General features: G+C 37.1%; 1 protein-coding gene across 1 annotated transcript in view; it reads left to right on the top strand.

Moving 5' to 3' along the window:
• Window positions 1–21,507, top strand: part of LOC149534098 (Putative methyltransferase family protein) — a 114,809-nt gene that overhangs the window by 37,004 nt on the left and 56,298 nt on the right. The window contains exon 3 of the mRNA XM_089804599.1: window positions 15,165–15,284. Within this exon, the coding sequence (XP_089660725.1) occupies window positions 15,165–15,284 (120 nt within the window). The remainder of the gene's footprint in view (window positions 1–15,164; window positions 15,285–21,507) is intronic.

Below are 21,507 nucleotides of genomic sequence, written 5' to 3' on the forward strand. Positions count from 1 at the left end.
CCACCAATTTCGGCCAAGTCTGGAAATCTGCCCTTGCTTCAAATTCGCCCAAGCATGAGGAGCAAATGAATTGATGAAAATGAAATGGGAGGGGACTCCCTTTATAGCAGCTTTCACCTTCCTCCCAGGCTGGCCGACTTGGTCCTATAGAGGGAAAAAAAAAAAAAAAAAATCAAAATTAAAGCTAAGTTAGTGGCCCACTTTAAATACTTTGCCAAAATTTTAATTTTCTAAAATGAAAACTGCACTTTTAATTTACTAATTAACCACAAATTGCAAAATGAAATTGAATGGTGCCTTGGGGATGCTAAAAATTTCTATTTAATGATGGTTTGCTAATTAATACATCCTTGAAGTTGAATTTTGGCTAACCAAAAGCCATTTCTTAATATTAATTTACCAATTTCATTAAATACCAAAAGCTTTCAAGGCAAATTTAATCTATTAAAGCCAATTTTTTCAATTTTCCTCTAAATCGATTTTGCTAAATAATTAAAATTTTATGACAAAAAAAAAAAAAATTGCCTCTAGAGTAAAAAATCGATTTTGCAATTTAACTTTATCTTACAAAATTAAATTCTATTTCACCAAAAAAAATAAGATTTTCCAAGAACCTAAGTCTAACAAAAAATTTCCTTATTTGAAAATCATTCAAATTTACAATTAAATCCAAATTTTCAAAAGAAATCGTCTAAGTACAAAATTCACAATCTTATCCTGCCAAGTTGAAATCAATTCTGAACTTATTTGGCCTAAGGATAGAACTGATAGCTCTGGAAAATCAAGTTGAAACCGGGTGAAAAATACATCTAACCTTCTCCACTGGCCCTAAAGGCGATTAAAAAGGGGGTCCCCAAGATTTTGGGGCGATGTGTGAAAACCTCACAACATATATATATATATATATATATATTCAGATTTAATCTGATATATAAACACAAGTAAAGCAAAAGTGTAATAAAAGAATATATCATATAATCAGCTTTATAATCTGTTATATATTTATATATACACATTAAATAGACAAGTGGAAGAATAAGTTTTGGCTAACTTCAAAGTTAGTGGATTTCTCAAAAGTTTCCATCATCAGTTGTAAGAGCAACAACACAAGGTGGAAGATAAATTTCATCGGTGTGGGAAAAGGAGCTTCCAATAGGTCGGTACTTGCGAAGTGTGGGAGTTGGAACTTCTAGTGAATCGACACTCATAAACAAAGGTGTTGGAGCCTCTAGTAGGTTGTAGCCTACAAAACACTGTAAAAGAAAAGTTTATATAAGAAGCATTTATTTCTTGTGGTTTTCTCCCGCATTGGGTTTCCACGTAAAATCTATGTTTTCGTTTTTATGTGCACAATTGCTTATTTCACTATTTGAAGTTATTGTTTGAATAAAAGTTAAAAAAGGAAAATGTTGATAATATACTGATTCCCCCCCCCCCCCCCTCTTAGTATATTAGTGTGCTCTTTAGGATTTTCACCAGTGTTACAAGCCTTAGACTCTGCTGAGACTCGACAAGCCCAAATTGGGCTTGGGCTCTAACTTAACAAGGACTTGACAATTAAAAACCCATGAAATTCAAAGATTTTTAAGGATTCAATGTCTTTTCATGCATCATTTAGCCAATTAACATCAAATATGTTAAAGTTATAGGATTCTTTCTGCAAATGTAACAACACTACCATGGTATTGGTGTGTTCCGAATGCAGATTTGAATCTCATATAAATATGAGAGGAAGAGACATGTCTATATGGTTTAATCATCATTTATATATATATGTATGTATGTATATATATAAAATAGGAAATGATGATTTACCAATAACAATAATGTATCTTAGATTAGATCAATCCAATTAAAGCTACAACCTTAACACTCCCTCTTAGTTAGGGGGGAATGGTAGAACACATTACACTCTCAATCATTTAAGGATATCAACATATATCCATCAACTTAGATGTTATCTTTCAATATCATTCGAAGTATGATTCAATAAGAAATATCAATTATATGATATTCATCATACTTATATTCTTTTGGTATGTGCATTGGCAAAAAAAAAAAATCATTGATGCCTACCAAAAGAATATGTTATATCCTAGTAGGATATGATTTGTTTGATTTCCGACACTTCGAGGCAACAACTTAATGTAGTCTATCAGATAACAAGAAATCACAATGTCATGGTCTCTATCATGACAAATATAGTGATCTTTGACACTTCGGGGCAACAAATGAAGTCTAATCTGTTGGAAATGTAATGACAAGCAGGTGACTGGGAGAGGAGGTGAATCAGGAGACAATTAAACTTTTTCACTTAGATTACTTCTGCTTTTACTTCTTTAGATTATCTAATCTACTTTTATGCATGAACATAAAGCAACAAAGAAGTTAACACCATTACACTTTGACACAAGATTTGGTAACCTAGGAACCCTCCAAGTAGAAGGTAAAACTGGGGTGAGGATGACACCTACAATGCTTCACCACTGCAGTAATATTGTTGGCCTGTTAGGGCTTACAATTGATCACTTCTGGTGATCTACTCTGTTAGGAGTATGAAGGACTATTAGGTCCACCTTGTGAAAGGATTTAACAATATAGTGAAGTATGTACTTTGTTAAGAGATTCAACAAAGGACTATTAGGTCCACCTTTTTAGAGGATGTGACTGATGCACCTATTAGGATGAATCAGCAAGATAATCTTTGTTTTGCAACTTTATTTGCTGAAATAGATCCTTTGAATAATATGATAACCTGATTGTGATGGATGAGGTCTTTGCTCTGCCCTTTATACTGCTTTGTAGCTTGCTTGCTTAATCTACTCCATATTTGCTCCTTTTCTTCATATATATCTTATATTTCACAACTTTCTTCTTAGACAAACTAATTTGTCTTCCTTATATACTCTTTAATCAATAATTTCATACCAAGTCGGCTCACATAAGAGATATCTTCATAATAATCAAGTTATACCTTCAAGTCGGCCCAAATACTGATGCTCAAGCAATACTGTGCATTTGATGTTTTATTGATGCTCGGGAAATACAGTGAGCTTGGGTGACACTATTACTTGGTTAGCATTGGATGCTTGGATAACACTGGGGCACTTGGGTGATACTAGAGCATACTGATAGCTTGGCTCAAATTGAGAACTCGGCGAGAACTATGAACTTGGTTCACACTGGGAACTTAGATAACTCGGTTTATACTGTGAGCTCAGTTAACACAGTTTCCTTCATCTGCTTGGGCTACACTGAAATCTGTTTACTGATTGAAAGCTTGGTTGTAGTATTAACTGACCTTCTTGGATAGCTTAAGTGGTTTGCCACTAATTGACAATATGTCTTGCCATAGGGTCAACATAATCATGATACGTTCGTTATCATGACTACTAGCACTTCGAGACAACTTAATGTAGTCTGTCATGATAACAGGTCAAGCTATTGATAAGATCGTCACCTTACAATAGCAATCCTTCGTTATCATGACTACTAGCACTTCGAGACAACTTAATGTAGTCTGTCATGATAACAGGTCAAGCTATTGATAAGATCGTCACCTTACAATAGCAATCCTCTGAAGATACATCAATGAAAGATTGTTACCTTTCACGACATAATCAACATATGCAAAATAGTAACCACCATGAACCAAGTTAGAGGGTGGAACAAGGACTTTCACCTCATTTTCTCTTTCATAGAAAAGAATACATTACAAGGAATTTCACTTAGAACTTCTCTCTCATAGAGAAGATATCATTCACAAAGGATTGCACCTCAAAATTCTCCCTCTGGACAATGATCCTAGGAAGTCAGGTCCAATAGTTACTCCCCTACAGACTCCCTTCCCCCAAGGATGCCTGTTAGACTCACTTTGAACCTGATATTGATCTTCCGACTTTCTAGTGATAAGTCAATACTTTCTCATGATGCACACAAGTAGGCCCATTAAAATCATGCAGTCACACACATATATTTTTAGGACTCCCTCTAAGTATCAATCTTCTAAGCTTCTATGTTGCCTTCGAAGAACTGTCATACTCCCTCTTAATGTAGAAGGATACTCATAATCTCAATCATCAAAAATATTTGCTTCAAGAGCCTCACTTTATCTAGCCTGATCACAACTTTGAAGCTACTATCATAAGTTGCCTAATGTGCCATTCTTCTTTTCCTGCAAGATCAACTTTAGATACAAAGCAAAAGATCAGGGAAAAATAACTCATATGGTACATACAAAACTGCAAATGATAGAGAGACTATAATGAGTAAATAAATGTAATACTTAAGAATAATAAATACTTATCTGTACATCACCATCATTAATACAAGTTGCCCAAGAGATAATTCAGATTTGAAACTCTGATGATGACCCTTCTCTTACATTGCCCTTCTAAAGATGGTTTGAATGGGTATGGAACATTGTTTATCCTTCCCCCCCACAATGTGAAGTTCCCATTCCTATATTGTCGAATAATTTTGCATCATATTCAAGTATGGCAGACAATTTTCTTTGCTTCTTAGCAAAGAATTATCCTTGGGGATCAAGGAAACAAACAAGAGCATAATGAGAAAGCGTCTAATGAGCATCAAGAGATGCACTGTGAATCCCTTAATGAATGCCACAAATAGAAGCTGCCACTCCCACAAAACTGAATTTATCTCAGAAAGAATACATCCTCCAATGTTCCAAAAGGAATTGTGTCTGTCATGATTTCATCCTTGGTCTCGACAATCCTAAGATGTCGTCTCCGATTTGCTAATATGCATTTGCACCAAATGACAGCAGATTCCTTAAGGATGAATAAAAACAAAATAAATTATCCACAATGATGCCAAAATGCAAAGATGAAGAATGCAAATTATATTTTTGTATTTGATATGAAATGTTTCCGATGAGCATGCCTATTAGTTCTTCCCATCTCTTCTGAAAGGATCTCATCCCTTTATAGAAGTTCATTCCTTATCATTGGTGGTCTTGAAGATTGTGATGAGCTGGCAAGGAGATGCCTTGTGAGCAAATATGAAGTACATAGATAACAACCCAATCTCTTCCTCCCAAATTCTTCGCATTTTTGTCCTTAGAATTAAAATCACAATGCAAGTAACATTACAAGGAGTGTTCATGCCCATGAACATGGATGTGGGTGCTCTTGTGAGTTTGAGATGACAACGCAGGTGTTCCTAATGAACATCAAAACACAACACCAGTCCTTCACTATCTCAAAATATAATGAGGTCATGGTACTGCTCAAGATAATACTTACTCCACACAATAATATCACTATTTTCTTTCACTTTCAAGGACTCATCATAACAGACCCCAATCATAATATTGAATTATCATAGAGAATATCACTTAACCATGTGCTGTGAGGATGCTAGGAAGAAAATTAATATTGTGGTCTCTCCTATTAGACTTCCTTGATATTTAGGAGCAATTAACCAAATTCGTACAATTCCCAATTCCTGATCTCACTTTAATTTGTTTAATAACGATGATAGATCTACAATACAAATATAACTCTCTCTTTACAATCTTCCCATACACATGTAGATTATCTTCTTCTTCGTCATTTATTTCACTGCTGCATATTTCATCATGGACATTTATGTGTCTTCCTTCATTTATGTTATGTAAGCTACATTAGAGAATAAGCCACTAGAATGGCTCCACACATTTTACTATACCTGATTGTATTCAGTGACTATATTCCTTAATTACTGGTTCTGTTCATTACATGATTTCTTCCTTCTGATTGCAAGGTATATCGGATTGATTGTCAATACTTGCAGGGGAATTGATAACTTCTAATGCTCTGTTTTATGTTCACCATGATAACTCAACATTTCATTAAAAAAATGTTCATTAAATCTACTGGTAGTAAACCTTAAATCTCCCCCAAGAATGAAATGAGTCTTTCAAAATTATGATGTTGTGTGTAATAATCTTAATAACTTATATGCGTATAGTTGTAAGGATTCATATGTTGGCTCAGTACTGAACTGTTAAATCTCTTCATCTCTTTGCGACGTTGCCATTCTATGTTCTTTGTTGTGTTGTATATTAAATAGATGAATACACTATTCCATGCTTAGTGATTATTTCTAATCGCTGTGTATGGTGCGGTAATGATAATTACCACTTTCTGCTTGGACACCAATTGGACTCATATTTTTTTTTTAGGTATGTCTTTCGTTCAGAATCAGCAAATACATGTTTTGACACATGAGAACTTATTCAAGATATGATTGGATATGAATGGGAAATTGTATAGCAAATCTTTCCTGATCTAAATCGTTGTTTCATAAGTGCTCCTCAATTTTTATATCTTTCGTTGTCACTGCTCATTTCTCTTACATGTCACTTTTACCGAATCATTGGACTATCGATGCTGGAGTATCTTCTTTCCCTGGATAGTTGCTCCGTCTACACCATGTGATGACATTCCTCTATTGCTTGGTTTATTTATAGTGATGGTGTTGTTGAGTCAGATTAAGAGTCACGATATTATTAAAATCTAATGTTGCTGAATCATGGTTTGTTATATATCTATCGCAGATAAATTTCAGAGACTGCTCAAATGCTATTAACTCTAACAAATTTATTGGCGCTTTGTAGGTTTTGATCACATTGAATGATTGTTCCCAAGATTGTTGTATAACTCCATATGCAGACTGGAAATCCAGCATTCTTTAACTTCACCATGTCTATAATATTTAGATTTATATTCTTATAAATTAATGCTCTTCCCCTTTTCTTTCATATTAATATGGGCTGACATATTCCTTGATATTTTGAATTGGCTTTGGTCAAAGACATATCTTGAATACAAAAGATGTGGCTTTCGATGAATTCTATGGAGCAATGGATTCACTCCTATATTGGCCCGATACTTCTTTGGTTGCTTTCCCTATATCCAACCTGTGCACTCTATTTGGCCCGTCCCTTTAGTGTTGCTTTCTAACTTTGGATTGTTGCTACTTCATGTGTTTGTTTCTTGGTTATTGAATATAACATTTGCAGCCCTGCTCTGATACCATGTTAAAGTTTTAAGGATTGTTTATGCAAATGTAATAACACTACCATGGTATTGGTGTGTTCCAAATGCAGATTTGAATCTCATATAAATATGAGAGGAGACATGTGTCATGAAGAGACATGTCTCTATGGTTTAATCATCATTTAATTAATAATAATATATTAACAAAAATAATAATATGTATAATATATATATATATTTTCAAGACGAATAAGTACATATAGGAAATGATGATTTACCAATAACAATAATGTATCTTAGATTGAATCAATTCGACTGAAGCTACAACCTTAACAAAATACACAATAGTTGAGATAAATAGAAGCTACTTTGCACACATACACAACTTTGCATAGATCACATAAGTATAAATGTGAATTTTTGAAGGAAATTACTTAAAAGTTAAACTAAATAACATAATATAAATATAGTGTGAGTGTCAAATGTCTACAATATCGATGGAATATGCAATCCATGGAATCAAAGTTCAAAAACATATATCAAAATAAAGACTCATGGTAGCTTATGTCCTCCTACATGTACGCCTTAGATAGGTTATGGAAGACTCTAGAGCTATCCTCTCTCTGTGTCTCTGACGTTGAACCTCAATGACATGCTCATCATGACCCTCCTCATTGTTATACTCATCCTCATAATCCTCTAAAAATAGAAATGCAACTCATATTTGTAGAAGCCTCCTCCAAATGCTTCTTTTAGCTCGTCTGAATGCTTAGATGTAAACTACAAAGTGACACAAACAAACAACAATTGATATATGAGAGAAAACTGATTTTCCAATCTATCTCCTTAAACCCCAATACTCTTCTCTCAAGCCTTTTTTCTCTATTGTTTGTGTTTGCAAGTGATAGAATGACCTTCTTAGGTCTTAGACATGCAGTACACACCAAAAAAAGAAAGGAGAAATTGATTGAGTCAGAGGCAAGAGTCCCCCAGCCTTGGGAAGGCAACCTTGCCTCAGGACTTAGAGACTCATCACCCTTGTTATGCTCTGAACTTAATAAAAAAACATCTGGTTCTATCATTATTATTTTTTATGACTTATATCTTAGCATTGAAGTGGTGATTGACAAATACCTTTACAAAATATGTAATGATTGTGGTATAGATTGTAAAAGTTGTTATAATAGTCCTAATAACCATAGTTGAAAAATCTGGACTCAACAATGAGTGAGTTGGCCCAAAACTTTTAGAAACTTGGGACTTGCCAAAAACTTGGCAAACAATTTGGCAATGTGATGTAGACTAGCCCAAGGAAACCGACTTACTTAAATCCTTCTTATTACCTATATAACTTCCAAGCAATAGACTCACTATTCACTCTCCTAGTATAAACTTCTTCCCTGTCTCCAAAATCCATTTTGTAGGCTCTAAGGCTCCTATATCTCACCTCTAATAACTCACTATTCCAAAAGTATCACTCCTTGGTTCCATGTACATTCCTTCCTTCATGTCCCTTCCTAGTGAATTCCTTGACAATTCTATCCCTTGCTCTCTGTCCTCAAGAGAGTGATCAGGTTCTCCCTTTCAACTTGTTTTGGCATAGGAACACTATACTGATAAACTTCCACCATCCAATTGGTTCTACCAACTTATTAGGATGCCCTATCCCAATTAGGCCTAGTTGCCAATTAGATCTCCTTTCTAGGTTTTGATCCAACAACTTCAAATTTTCCCAAACAACCCTAGGAACAAATCACAATTTGGTTCATGTGCTTTTGGGCCCTTGACAACATATACTATAATGGGTTTGTACCTCCACTAATTGATCCCTTAACTGAGACTACCAGACAGACCTAGTAGGCCTAATTTGGCTTGATTTACAAAGCAACACCTCTCCAATGTATTGACCCAACCTTGTCAATCATTGAAACAAATCTACCCCTATGCCAAATCACCAAATCCACCCTTGAACCTCAACCAATTCCCTCTCATATCCCTCTGCAACACACATTTGCACTATTCTGCAAACCAGTCACATAGAGATGCTTGGTTAAGGCTTCCTCTTTCTCCCAAAGCCCTTTGTATCCTGGTCTAGGTCTAATAGAATCTTATTGTACATCCAGGGACCTCACTTTCCACCAAGGGCCGTAACTTTCCAATGGTAGAAAGTGGATTTACTTACATCAGAATCTCACACCCTAGGAAACTTTCACATTTTGTCTCAGAGATTTGCTTATAACTTTTGACAGAAATGAGATTTCAACCTCAAAACACCTGCAAATAAAAGTCAAGACATCACCCTATTTAATCATGTATAGAAATTGTCACTACCAATCCATACAAGGCCGTACAACTATGAGAAAAATGGAAAAAACAGGAAACTGAATTGTTTTTATTGCTCTAAAAATTGCAAATCCTTCAAGAACCCATGCCTTCAGTCACTGAAGTCATAAGAAGTGTTTTGGCTTCATTCCCAATGGTTCCCAACTATCATTTGAACTGTTATGGCCATTGGGATTGGAATTGCAAAAAGTTGCACAATTGTTGTCAATGTTGCCATGACAACATTGACAACTTTTGACATTCCCTTGCAACTTTTGTTCAAAGTGGTTCTTAGGACCTTATTACATTTATTGATCATGCAATGAACCTTCAAGAGGTTCCTTACATAGCATGGGTGCTCCTGCACCATACTTCCTGACCAAAAAGATCTCAAGCTCCTCTTGAGAGGAGTTCATGTATTGTAGTGCCATGGTTCTTCATGTTTTGTTCATCCATCCATACAATTTCAGAGGTAGGTAATCCCTTTCATTTAACAGGCACTGTTTGTACTCATTCTTTCGGGTCTTCTTAACAAATTGAGTGTCCAGCATGCATTCCAATTCCATAGGTTGGCTAGGCGGTAGGCCCTATACCTATTCCTCATTTCCAAATGCTCCTTCATCACATTGAATACCTGCAGTGATGTCACCTTTAAATGGTATAAGACCAAACACATTAAATATTGGAGAAATACCCATGTCAGGAGGTAACTCAATCTCATAGGCATTAGGTGCAAATTTCGTAAGGATTTTGAAGGCCCTATCTTCTTCATCATAAGCTTGGTATGTTTCCCCTTTGGTAACCTCTCCCTCTTCAAGTGTGCCCAGATCCACCACTCGGTATTGCACATCTCTCCTCTTATCTGCTTGCTCCTTATATCTGATGGCATTTTGTTGTAGTGTCTCCTTGACCTAATCATGTATCTCCTTAATAGCTGCTGCAAAGTTTTCCCCTTAAGCACTGACCTTCTGCTCATGGGGTAAATCTTTGAGTTACATAACCCACCACCCCCCCCCCACACAATCCCCCCCCCCCGGGATCCATCCCATATACAATTTGAAAAAGACTCTTGCCTGTACTCCTATTGACTGAGTCATTGCAGGCGAACTGTGCCTGAGGATGTATAGCATCCCAAGTTTGATTGTGTTGTTTTAGTTAAACATCTCAGTAGATTCCCAAGTGATCTTTTAACCACTCCAGTCTGCCCACCAGTTTGAGGGTGATAAGCAGAACTGAAGGATGATTTGGTTCCCAACTTCCTCCATAAGGTCCTTAAAAAATGGCTTACAAGCTTCACATCCCTATCTGATACAATGTTGGAGGGAAGTCCATGATTCCTTACCACCTCCTTAAAGAAAATGTTTCTATATGGGATGCATCATTACTGCTTTACAGGGCAAGAAATGAGCCATCTTACTGAACCTATCCACCACAACAAAGACACTATTAAAGCCCTTTTCTGTCCTTGGGAAGTCCCATCACAAAATCTATGCTTATATTATCCCATGGTCTGGTGGGAATAGGCAGTGGTTGGTATAATCCTGCATTAGTGGTTGTCCCCTTCCCTCTTTGACAAACCACACAAGGCTCCACATACTTTCTGACATTTGTCTGCATCTTAGGCCAAAAGTAGTATCTCCTTACTTGCTGAAGAGTCTTATCCAACCCAATGTGACCACCTAGGCTTCCACAATTTTACTCCTTAATGATGTTATCTTTCATTGAACATCATCGAACAAATAACTGACTCCCTTTAAGTAACAAACGCTCATGGACCAAAAACCTTGAATACTCCACATTACATGAATTTGTCAACTTAGTACATACCTTGTAGATGTCACGGAAGTCCTCACCCGCTTCATACATGGACTTAAAGGATTCTACCCTGACACTCTGCAATTGGATTTCTTGGACTGTCATCACCCTCCTACTCAAGGCATTTGCCACTTTTTTGCTCACTCCCATTTTGTGCTTGAATGTAAAGGTATAAGCTTGTATGGACTCCACCCACTTCATTTGTCTATGGCTTAACTTCTCCTGACTGTTTAAGAAACTTAAAGCCTGATTATCCGTATACACAATGAATTCTTTTGGAAGGAGATAACGTCTCCATTTCTTAAGGGATTGGACCAAAGCAATTAACTCCAAGACATAGGATGAGTACTTCCTCTTAGCCTTATTTAATCTTTCACTAAAGAATGCTACTGCTCTCCATTCCTGACTTAGCCTAACCTCTATACCCACATTATTTGCATCACACTCAATAGTAAAGAGTTTATTGAAATCTGGCTAACAAGAACAGGTTGTTGAGCAACCATTACCTTAAATGTTTCAAAAGCCTTGTCTGCAGCCTCTGTCCATGCAAATCTGCACCATTGTCCCCCCTTTATGGTGTTTAACATTGGAGCACATACCTGACTGAAATTCCTAATGAATTTCCTTTAAAATATGGACAGACAATGAAAACTCCTAACTTCCCCCATGCTTTTAGGAGCGGGCCAACTCAATATAGCTTCCACCTTGGCTGGATCCATCTTAGGACTTCCTTTTTAAATTACAAAAGCCAAGTAGACCAGTTTCTGCTTCAAGAATTCACACTTTTCCAAGTTAGTGAGCAACTTATCCTCATGTAGTTCCCTTAACACCAATTCCAAATGCTTTAGGTGTTCCTTCCTGGTTTTACTAAAGACGAGGATATCATATCCACAAATTTCCCTATGAATGGCTTTAGCACTTCATTCACTAGTCTCTTGAAAGTGCTAGGGGCATTTCTCAAGCCAAATGGCATAACCATCCACTCATATAACCCTTCATTTGTTTTGAAGGCCATTTTTCCCTCATCCCCCTCCCTAATCCTTATTTGACAGTATCCACTTTTTAGATCATTTTTTGAAAAATAACAAGCCTCCCCTCCCCCGTCCACCTCAAATAATCCATCAAGTCCTCTATTCTAGGCATAAGGAATATGTACCTGATTGTTATCTTGTTGATGGCCCTTGAGTCTGTGCAAAACCTCCATTTACCTCCTTTCTTTGGTACTAGAACAGTAGGACAACACAAGGACTAAGGCTCTTCCTAATGGATCCTATGCAGCCTTTGGTCATAGGATTGATACAACTGATTCCACTGTTAATAGGGCTGTTGGTGAACAGTATGACTATGAACAAAACAATTTCAATGATTCTCAGTGGTGCTGATAATTTAATTTTGTCCAGGATCTTTTTGGTACTAAAACTTATTTTTTGTATTCAATGATAATAGTGCATACAATGTAATTGATGCCCCGATTAAAGTGTCTATAAGTCTGTTACAAGTTTTTTCAAGCATGTAAATGATGTAAAGAATAGAGTCATAAGATTTATAATAGACTGAACTCTTTGAAGCGGTTAAAATATGGTACCAGTTTTAAACTATTTTAATGTAAAATAATTATTATGTTGTAACTCCATCAATAATTGTCGCAAATCAATTTTGACTTCACTAGGAGGTAGCTCACTGCATTCACTGCTAACCAAGGGTACCTTACTGAAAATTGTAAGGGCCAATCTCTATTAACCTTTGATTTACTATAATTAGTAAATCCCTGAACACTTGATCAAAGCAAAGGGGCCAAAGGTCATCACTGCAACTAAGGCCTGTCCAGCTGCCTTGGCAAATATAGAAATGATGGATAAATGACTTACTATAAATAGTAAGTGTACCAAACTGAACCAAACAAAGAGTGATCCTGAACACTTCTGTACTCCAGAAGGGAAAGAGTCTTCTGTTCTGCCAATCGGGAACCCTCTAACCATTTGACTTAAGCCTTCAAGGGCCAATGTTGCCTAATCCAAACAAACTCTGATGCTTGCAAAAATGGGGACATTACAACATCATCAGTATATGACTGACATTCTTATGAAATATAATTATCATTTTTCTAAGTTCTTTTCTTGGTGATGCATATGAAGTTGTTGATTACTTACTTTGTCGTATCATTCTTCTGCATTGATGTCATTCTTCAATAGTCAGTATCATATATCCTCCCATATCTCTATGATAGGCTATTACTCCATGATGCAGAATTAAGATTGGTTGATTTTCAACAACCATTGTATACGTTTCTATATTTAAGTTACTGGATTTCGTTTGTCTCAGATGATGTTCATTATGCATACTTTTTTAATTGCAGTTTACCATTATTTCCAGGCTTCATACATAACACCCCTTTCTCCACCTTTTTATTCTTCATACATATCCACAGATAGTAGTCGTGTTTTGATTGTTTGACTTCCTCTGTAATCCCTATTAACCAATCCATAATTGGTTGATTCATCTTTATTGGTCATCTTCATTATGCTAATCACAAAAAATAATTGAATACTATCGATGAGTACTTGCATGACTTGTCATTGGCATTGTGAGAGTTCTTACCATAGAGTTTCAATATGATTGGTGGGGTCCCATATGTCCATCTTTAATTGAGCCATTGGAAATCAGAGCTATGCACCTTTTCTCTTATTAATCTCAATAGGTATTAATGCTGATATTGTTGTTTGTATATTATATGAATTGGTTATACATTACTAGTTGTATTGAATTGTTTCCTTTAGGAATAAGCTTAGCTACTGGATTCTCTTGCCCAGTGCTTGGATGCGGAGGCATATGCATTCAGAGGCAGATGCATTGGGAAGCTCACAGGGAGCATAAAAGCTCCTTGTGGGTGTGCATCCAAGCACATCCACAAGGAGCTGTAATGCTCCCTGTGAGATACCCTTAGATTTTCTAGCCCAAATCACACAAACTTGGTCTTCGTAATACTGCTGATGTTCCTATCGACTATCACATACAGTATTGTTGCTGACCTGTTTTTAATATTTGACTTCAATATTATTGGGGATACACAAATCACCTTTTTTAATTTTGTCCATAGGCAATGCTATTTATGCTTGAAGATGATCACATCATATTAATTGGTTGTATTATGCCTAGTCACCAAATATTGGAATTATGCCTGCGCTTGTTATCTACCTGTGGTACTTTTATATTATCTCTGCATTAATTTTCAGAGTGTTATATATAATTGAAATCCTTCACATTCATTGCTTTTCGAATTTAACATCAATGTATGTCTCTAATTGTTTGATTACTGGAACCATTACTTCTTATAACTGTTCATAAAAGAAATCGGTTTAGTTATAAATCAATATGTATCTCCTTAATTTGAATCCTTCCTTTTTAGCAAATTCTCTTATGCTGTCTAACGTAGATTTTCCTTAGCAAATCATTCTTATGCCGTCTAACATAGATTTGGCATTTAATATTTATCTTCATCAGATAGTAATGTTGTATCATACTATTAAATGATTTAACTCTGAATATATCCTGCACACATACACACACACAGATATATATATATATATATATATATATATATATATATATATATATATATATATATATATATATATATATATATATATATATATATATATATATATATATAGACACACCCAACACCCCCCCCACCCCCCAAAGAAGTTCACGCATCTGTGTATTGGATTCTCGTACCCAAACTCATATCTGCACCCAAATCGGTAACTTAGGAAATAAGTTTAAATTTTTTAATCAAAACTAATTCAAATTGTATAACTTTAGGGCCTGAATCGGGGACATCACATAATGTTTTTAGATTCAATCATCAATAAAATTCGCTTAATTTGCTGTAATTAAAATTAAATGGACTCTTCATTCTTGCATTTATATTCCAAGAAAACTTTCTGTGCGATGATTTGTTGCTTAATTGTCAATTGTCTGTTTTTTTCACATTTATTAATTACAGTATCTTTGTATGGGCAGCGGATTATGATCTTACTGGACAGTTAGTATGGCCAGGAGCAGAGCTGCTGAATTATCATCTTGCACAGAACTCAGATTTTCTTAGTGGGTGTTCTATAATTGAATTGGGATCTGGCGTTGGTAAGCTGACAGTTTCCTTATGGATAAACATGGATTTGATTTTATGTGAAGTTAAATTCCCTCCAAGATTCATATTCTTTTACACTAAATATGCTCAATTAGAATTTTGAATTGCCTCTTGCGCTTTACATCTTTTTTCCAGTGCATTCCAATTAAAGTAGAACTTCTCACATACATAGTAAATATTTTAAATTCTTTTAAAATGCAACGTGGAAGGTTTGTTTTGTTTTATAATAATGCAAAATAAGGAAGAGTATAGCAAGAAAGCAGAAACTTCAAATGTAAAATGTTTGATATCTAGATTTTGGATGGAAATTCGGTGTTTCAATAATGTATAATGCTATAATTTTCAAGGAGTTTTTGATCGAACTTTGACCCACTAGTTGCAGCCATAGAAATTCCATGGATGAGCTTATGGGTTCCTTGCAAACCCATGTGCAAAAGGTTGAATAGATTAGCATTAGGATTGTTGGAGCAGGCAGGTCAAAGAAAAGTTAATGTTCTTGATTCTAATGGCAAGGGAAAGGAGCAGCGGTCCTATTGTTGAGTTGTTCAATAAATTGGGAAAGAGACAGAGATTAAATAGAGGCCGCAGAATTTGAAACGGTTCATTGGTATTACAATATTGCTAAATAAAAAGTGAGTTGCTTTTTGTTCAAATGCTAATTTTTAATAGTTCTCCACAAAATCTGTAATGTCTCCTTCTCCGTGCTAGGCCTTACTGGCGCATTGTTGGTCCATCTTAGGCTAACGACATTAATCTTGAGGATGCTAGCCAGTCACAGGAGTTTGTGGTTTGTTGGGGAATTATTTAAGTTGAAGAGCTTTTCTGTAGTTAAGTCACTTTATTTTATAAAGTGGATTATAAGGTTACTTTATGACTTAAAGTCATTTTATAACAAAAGTACCTTAAGTGAATAAAAGATGAAAATGGTTTTTATCCCACATTCCCTAGTTGTTTGTACTTCCCCTCATATCAAGGTTATAAAAGTAATGAGCTTCCTTGGGATTGACACCATGAAAATATATCAACATATTGAAGATGAAATTGGTTGCTTAAATGTGATTGGCTTTCTAAAGGATGAAACCCCTTAAGAAGATTTGGGAGATTGGACGTAGTCCTAGTATCTCTTCGAAGTTTGCACACAAGTTCAGGTATGGAAATTGCAATATAGTACATTGTTTTAGTCAAACTCACATCGGTTAGTAGTGAAGAGTATTTGGGAATTCAGTTTTACACTAGCAAGGAAAAGTCGCAAGACTAGGAATCCACGATATATGAAGAGGGGAGAAGTGTGTGATAGCAGATTGGCCAATGTTAATCCTTGTATACACATACACAATGTAGAATAGAGGTAGTCGGATCACAGTTTGAAGGAAGACAATAGTAGTATTGTTGTGGTAGATATCTGTGGGGAGTGTAGCGGTAGTGTGGAGCATGGGTGACTTCAATACCAATTGGAAGGTAATCACAGACCTTTCCATTCGTCACACCAAGCTGGGAGGTTCAAATGCTGTGATAATAGATAGCTAGTGGGGCATTCTTGTGGCATAATTGTTGGCCGCAAGTCCTGCAAATATCGGTGTAAGTTTGAGCCTGCCATAGGGGATCAAGGAGGTCGCAGACCCAAACACGCCAACTTAAATGGTAGGCTCCAGCAGTAGACGTGAGTATAGGAGTGACATTGGTGCTAATACTTTCAGAAGTCATATCCATTGAAGAGGAGGCCCAACAGGAGATATATAGACAACCCACCCGCAGCTACACCCAGGTTCCATTGCTATTTCATTTTGTATTGTGTTCATATAATCAATAAATTTAACATTCAGACCCTGAGTATGAGTGTATGATCTCATCTAGTAGTATTCCTGCAAATTCAATAGTAGACAGATCGAGTGCTAGGTCTGATGCATTTTGGAGAATGATATGATTTCAGAATTGTTTTCTTTCCAAGATTTCACATTATATTGGATTTCCTTAATCATATTGCTGCATTATCGGAGTCAGATTATTATAGTGGTATTAGAGCCACAAGACTTGACAACTTTTGGGTAAACTATTGGAATTACAGGCTGGTTAAAACAAGAAAAATGTCAGATAGGCATGAATAGGGAGCCATATAATTTTAGTCACAACTGACCTGAACATGTGGAATCTTTAGACCAGATTGATATTGAGGACAATTGCATAGTTGATGAGGACCTAATCTTTGAGACAAGCATAGAGGTTGAACAGGTGCAGGTCACTCAAATGGCTCACAATGCTAATGAACAGGAACAGGAAGTGAGGGAAACCTTGTGCGCTATTAGAGATGGACAAAATAGTATGGGTACTACACTTCAGCAACTTACAAGTACTATGCAGCAGCTACCTCCGATACACAGGAGAGCACCAAGTCATCGCAGTGGAGGTGGTAGTGTGGCAAGGTCACCTCGAACTACTAGGACCCCCACACAAAATAATGACAGGCCATTGATGCCCAATTTTTGTTAAGAACAATGCCAAGGAAGAGGTAGCCCAACCTGTGATAGCAGGCTTACTTCCAGATGATGTTATGGCTATGTACGATGAATGGGATTTGTTCGCTGATCCGATTAAGTAAAATTTGACCTTTATTCAATACATGAATCAAAAAAGGGAGTCGAAGAGGACACAATAGGACAGGAGGCCTAGGGCACAGAATAAAGACTTGAAGCACGCCATGAACAAGTTATCTTTCCCCAATTTTGATGGCAGCAGTAAGACGTCTGCTAGGGCTTGGATTCACAAGTTAGACACGTTCCTGACACTCAAACCCATGTCAGGAATTGAAGCTATTAGATTTGCTATGATGCATTTAGAGGGAGCAACATATGATTGGTGGCTCATGGACTAGTCGCCCAAGATCATGGTCTCATTACATCTTACGAGACTTTCAACTCTAAGCTGATCACTCGTTTTGACAAGGACATTGAGGTCTACTACAGGGATTTGGTGCAATTGTGATAGTGTGGATCTTTCAATGACTTCATTGATGAGCTTCAGTGGATCTCGGTTATGGTTCCAAATATGACAGAACAACATAAGGTAATGCTATTCACAGAGGGCTTACAAGACATATTTAGAGGTTTGGTCAAGGTCCTTAAACCAGACACCTTGGATGATGCTATTAAGATCTCGCATGATCTAGATTCACCTTCTTCGATACTATAGCCTCTTAAGAAACCTTATAAGGAGTCTACTTGGATTCAGAAGAACAAGAATCAACATAAGACTCCCCCCCTCCAAGCTGGACTTTGAGACACAAAAAATGAATTGAGGAGGAAGAAGCTATGCTTCACCTGTAGAGAGCTGTGGACACCAGATCACAGATGCCTTGGCAAGGGTAAAATACATTATGTCAAGGTTCTTTCAGAAGAGGAGGATGAGCAGTAGGGAGGCAGCGATGTTGATGACAGCAATGAGGAAGGAAGTGAGGAGCAACCTCCTAAAGAGAGGAAGAAGAAATCCACTCTTGGATAGTTCCCTATCATAGCGTCCCTTTCTAGTGATCCCACTGGTCACCCCTTTCGTTTGGAGGGCATAGTTAGAGGGCAGCGTATTGTGTGCCTTTTAGATACAAGTGCATCATATAATTTCATAAGCACACACTGGGTATCAAAGAGAAGGTTACAAAATTACAAATTGATGATATACCTGAGTTCAAAGTTAGGGTAGTAGGAGGTGATAGATTAAGGTGCACAGGAAAAGTGCCAGGCTTTTGATTCACTTTGATAACTATCTTCCAGAGGCAGATTTTTATGTTGTTGACTTGGATGGGTTAGACGCCATGTTGGGTAGGCAATGGTTACAAACTGTCGGCATGTGCACAGTTGATCATGGTAAGATGTAGTTAGAATTCTCATAGGATGGCTGACAGGTGATTCACAAGGCCATGCCAGAGGGTGAACCCAGAGTGATTTCAGCACGAGGATGGAGGCTATTATGAGGCATGATGACACTGAGTGGGCAGCACACTGTTTCATCTCCTCTAAGCATACATTAGGTTCAGGATAACAGTTTCACTATGACATTCAGCCAGTGCTTGATAAGCACAAGAGGGTTTTTGAAGACATACCCCCGGGTATTCCCCCAGATAGAGGGTTTGAGTATATCATTGAGTTATAGGAGGGCGCCAAACCTATCATTACCGTTCCTTATCGTCACCCTAGCCACTATAAAGAGCAAATAGAAAGGACGATCAAGGAACTTTTAGACATGGGACATATCAAACCCAACTTCAACCCTTTTGCTTCTTCGGTAGTTTTGGTGAAGAAGGATGGTACTCTTCACATGTGTATTGATTACCGTGCTCTCAACAAGAGGACCATTAAGAATAGGTACCCTGTTCCTCGCATTGATGAGTTATTAGATGAACTACATGGGATAGTCTATTTCTTGAAGATAGATGTTCAATTTGGATACCATCAAATACGTGTTCATGAGGACATGCATAAGACAACTTTCAAATGCCACTATGAACACTATGAGTTTTTGGTTATGCCATTTGGGCTCACCAATATGCCGTCCACATTTTAGTCTTATATGAACCATATTTTAAAAAAGCAGTTGCACAAGAGCATGTTGGTGTTCTTTGATGATATCTTGGTTTTTAGCAAGACTTGGGAGGAGCATTTACACCACCTAGACAAGATACTTAGCATTATGTAGCAACATTCATTGTTTGCAAAGGAATCAAAGTGTGAGTACGGATTGATTGAGATTCTTTACCTTGGACACGTGATTGGTGTAGATGGGGTTAAGGTACACCAGGAAAAGATACAAGCAATCCTAGATTGGCCACCTTCGAGGAATGTATCAATTTTGAGTGGTTTCCTTGATCTTTGCTCTTATTACAGGAGGTTTGCTAGAGGCTTCTCTCAAACAGCAGCTCCCCTCACCGATCTCACATGGAAAGGGGCATTCAGGTGGACGAGTATTCTTTGATAGGCTCAAGAAAGTGATGAGCACATGCCTTGCCCTGGCACTTCCTGACTTCTCTCTCCCTTTTGTCTTAGATTGTGATGCTTCGAGGAATGGAATTGGCACAGTTCTGATGCAAGACAGGCACCCGATAGCATATGAGAGATGAAAGCTCAAGGACAATGAGAGATTGTATTCCACCTATGACAAGGAGATGCTAGCTATTATGCACGCCTTAACAAAGTTTAGACAGTACTTGGTGGGTGACAAATTCACGGTTAAGATAGATCACAACAGTTTGCGATATTTTTTTAGAACAAAACGATCTCAATTAAAGACAACAAAAGTGGGTCAACAAGATTTAGGCCTATGATTTTGATATCAAGTATGCCAAGGGTAAGAACAATATAGTTGTTGATGCGCTTTCCAGAAGACCTTCAGTAGTAGAGTGTTGTGCCATTTCAAAGATATCGTCCAATCTGGAAGTCCCAATTACTGGTTGAGTATTTTAAGAATGCTCAAGCTTGTTAGATCATGGATGGGCAGCTCCAGGACAACAGGTACAAGGTAATTGATGATATAATTTTTTATAAGGATAGGATCTACCTTGTGCCAGAGTCTAAGCTCAAGGTAAAAATTATGGATACTCTTCATGATGCACCATCAACGGACACCCAGGTTTCTTCAAAACCTATAGGTAAGTCAGAGAAAGGTTTTCATGGAAGGGCCTCAAGGATGATGTCCTTCAGCATGTTAGAGAATGCCACTTGTCAGCAGAACAAGTTAGAGCACGAGTTCTCAGCCGGATTATTACAGCCTCTCCCTATTCCAGCACAAATGGGAGAGTATCTCCGTGGACTTCATTATAGGATTGCCGAGAGTCCAGGATAGAGATTCCATTTTTGTGGTTGTGGACAAATTGGCTAAATTTTCTCATTTCTATGCTATAGCGGCAGATTGGTCAACCTCTTAAGTAGCTGAGTTATTTTTTTGAGAGGTTTTTCGTCGACATGGTCGACCTCAGACCATTGTGAGCAGCAGGGATAGCAAATTTCTTAGCACTTTTTGGCAGAAATTATTTAGATTGGCAAGTATGGAATTGACACCCAGCACGAGTTACCACCCACAAACGGACGGGCAAACTAAGATAGTAAATAAATGGGTGGAGGGTTATCTCCGGAACTATGTAGCAGGGCAACAAAGAGCTTGGGTTAAATGGTTATATTTAGTGGAGTACTGCTATAACTCCCACTACATGTTCATCTGGATGACATTGTTTCG

The sequence above is a fragment of the Cupressus sempervirens genome, chromosome 10 (genome assembly GCF_028749045.1).
Source record: "Cupressus sempervirens isolate cs-2001-9-10 chromosome 10, ASM2874904v1, whole genome shotgun sequence".
In the NCBI taxonomy this organism is placed as follows: domain Eukaryota; kingdom Viridiplantae; phylum Streptophyta; class Pinopsida; order Cupressales; family Cupressaceae; genus Cupressus; species Cupressus sempervirens.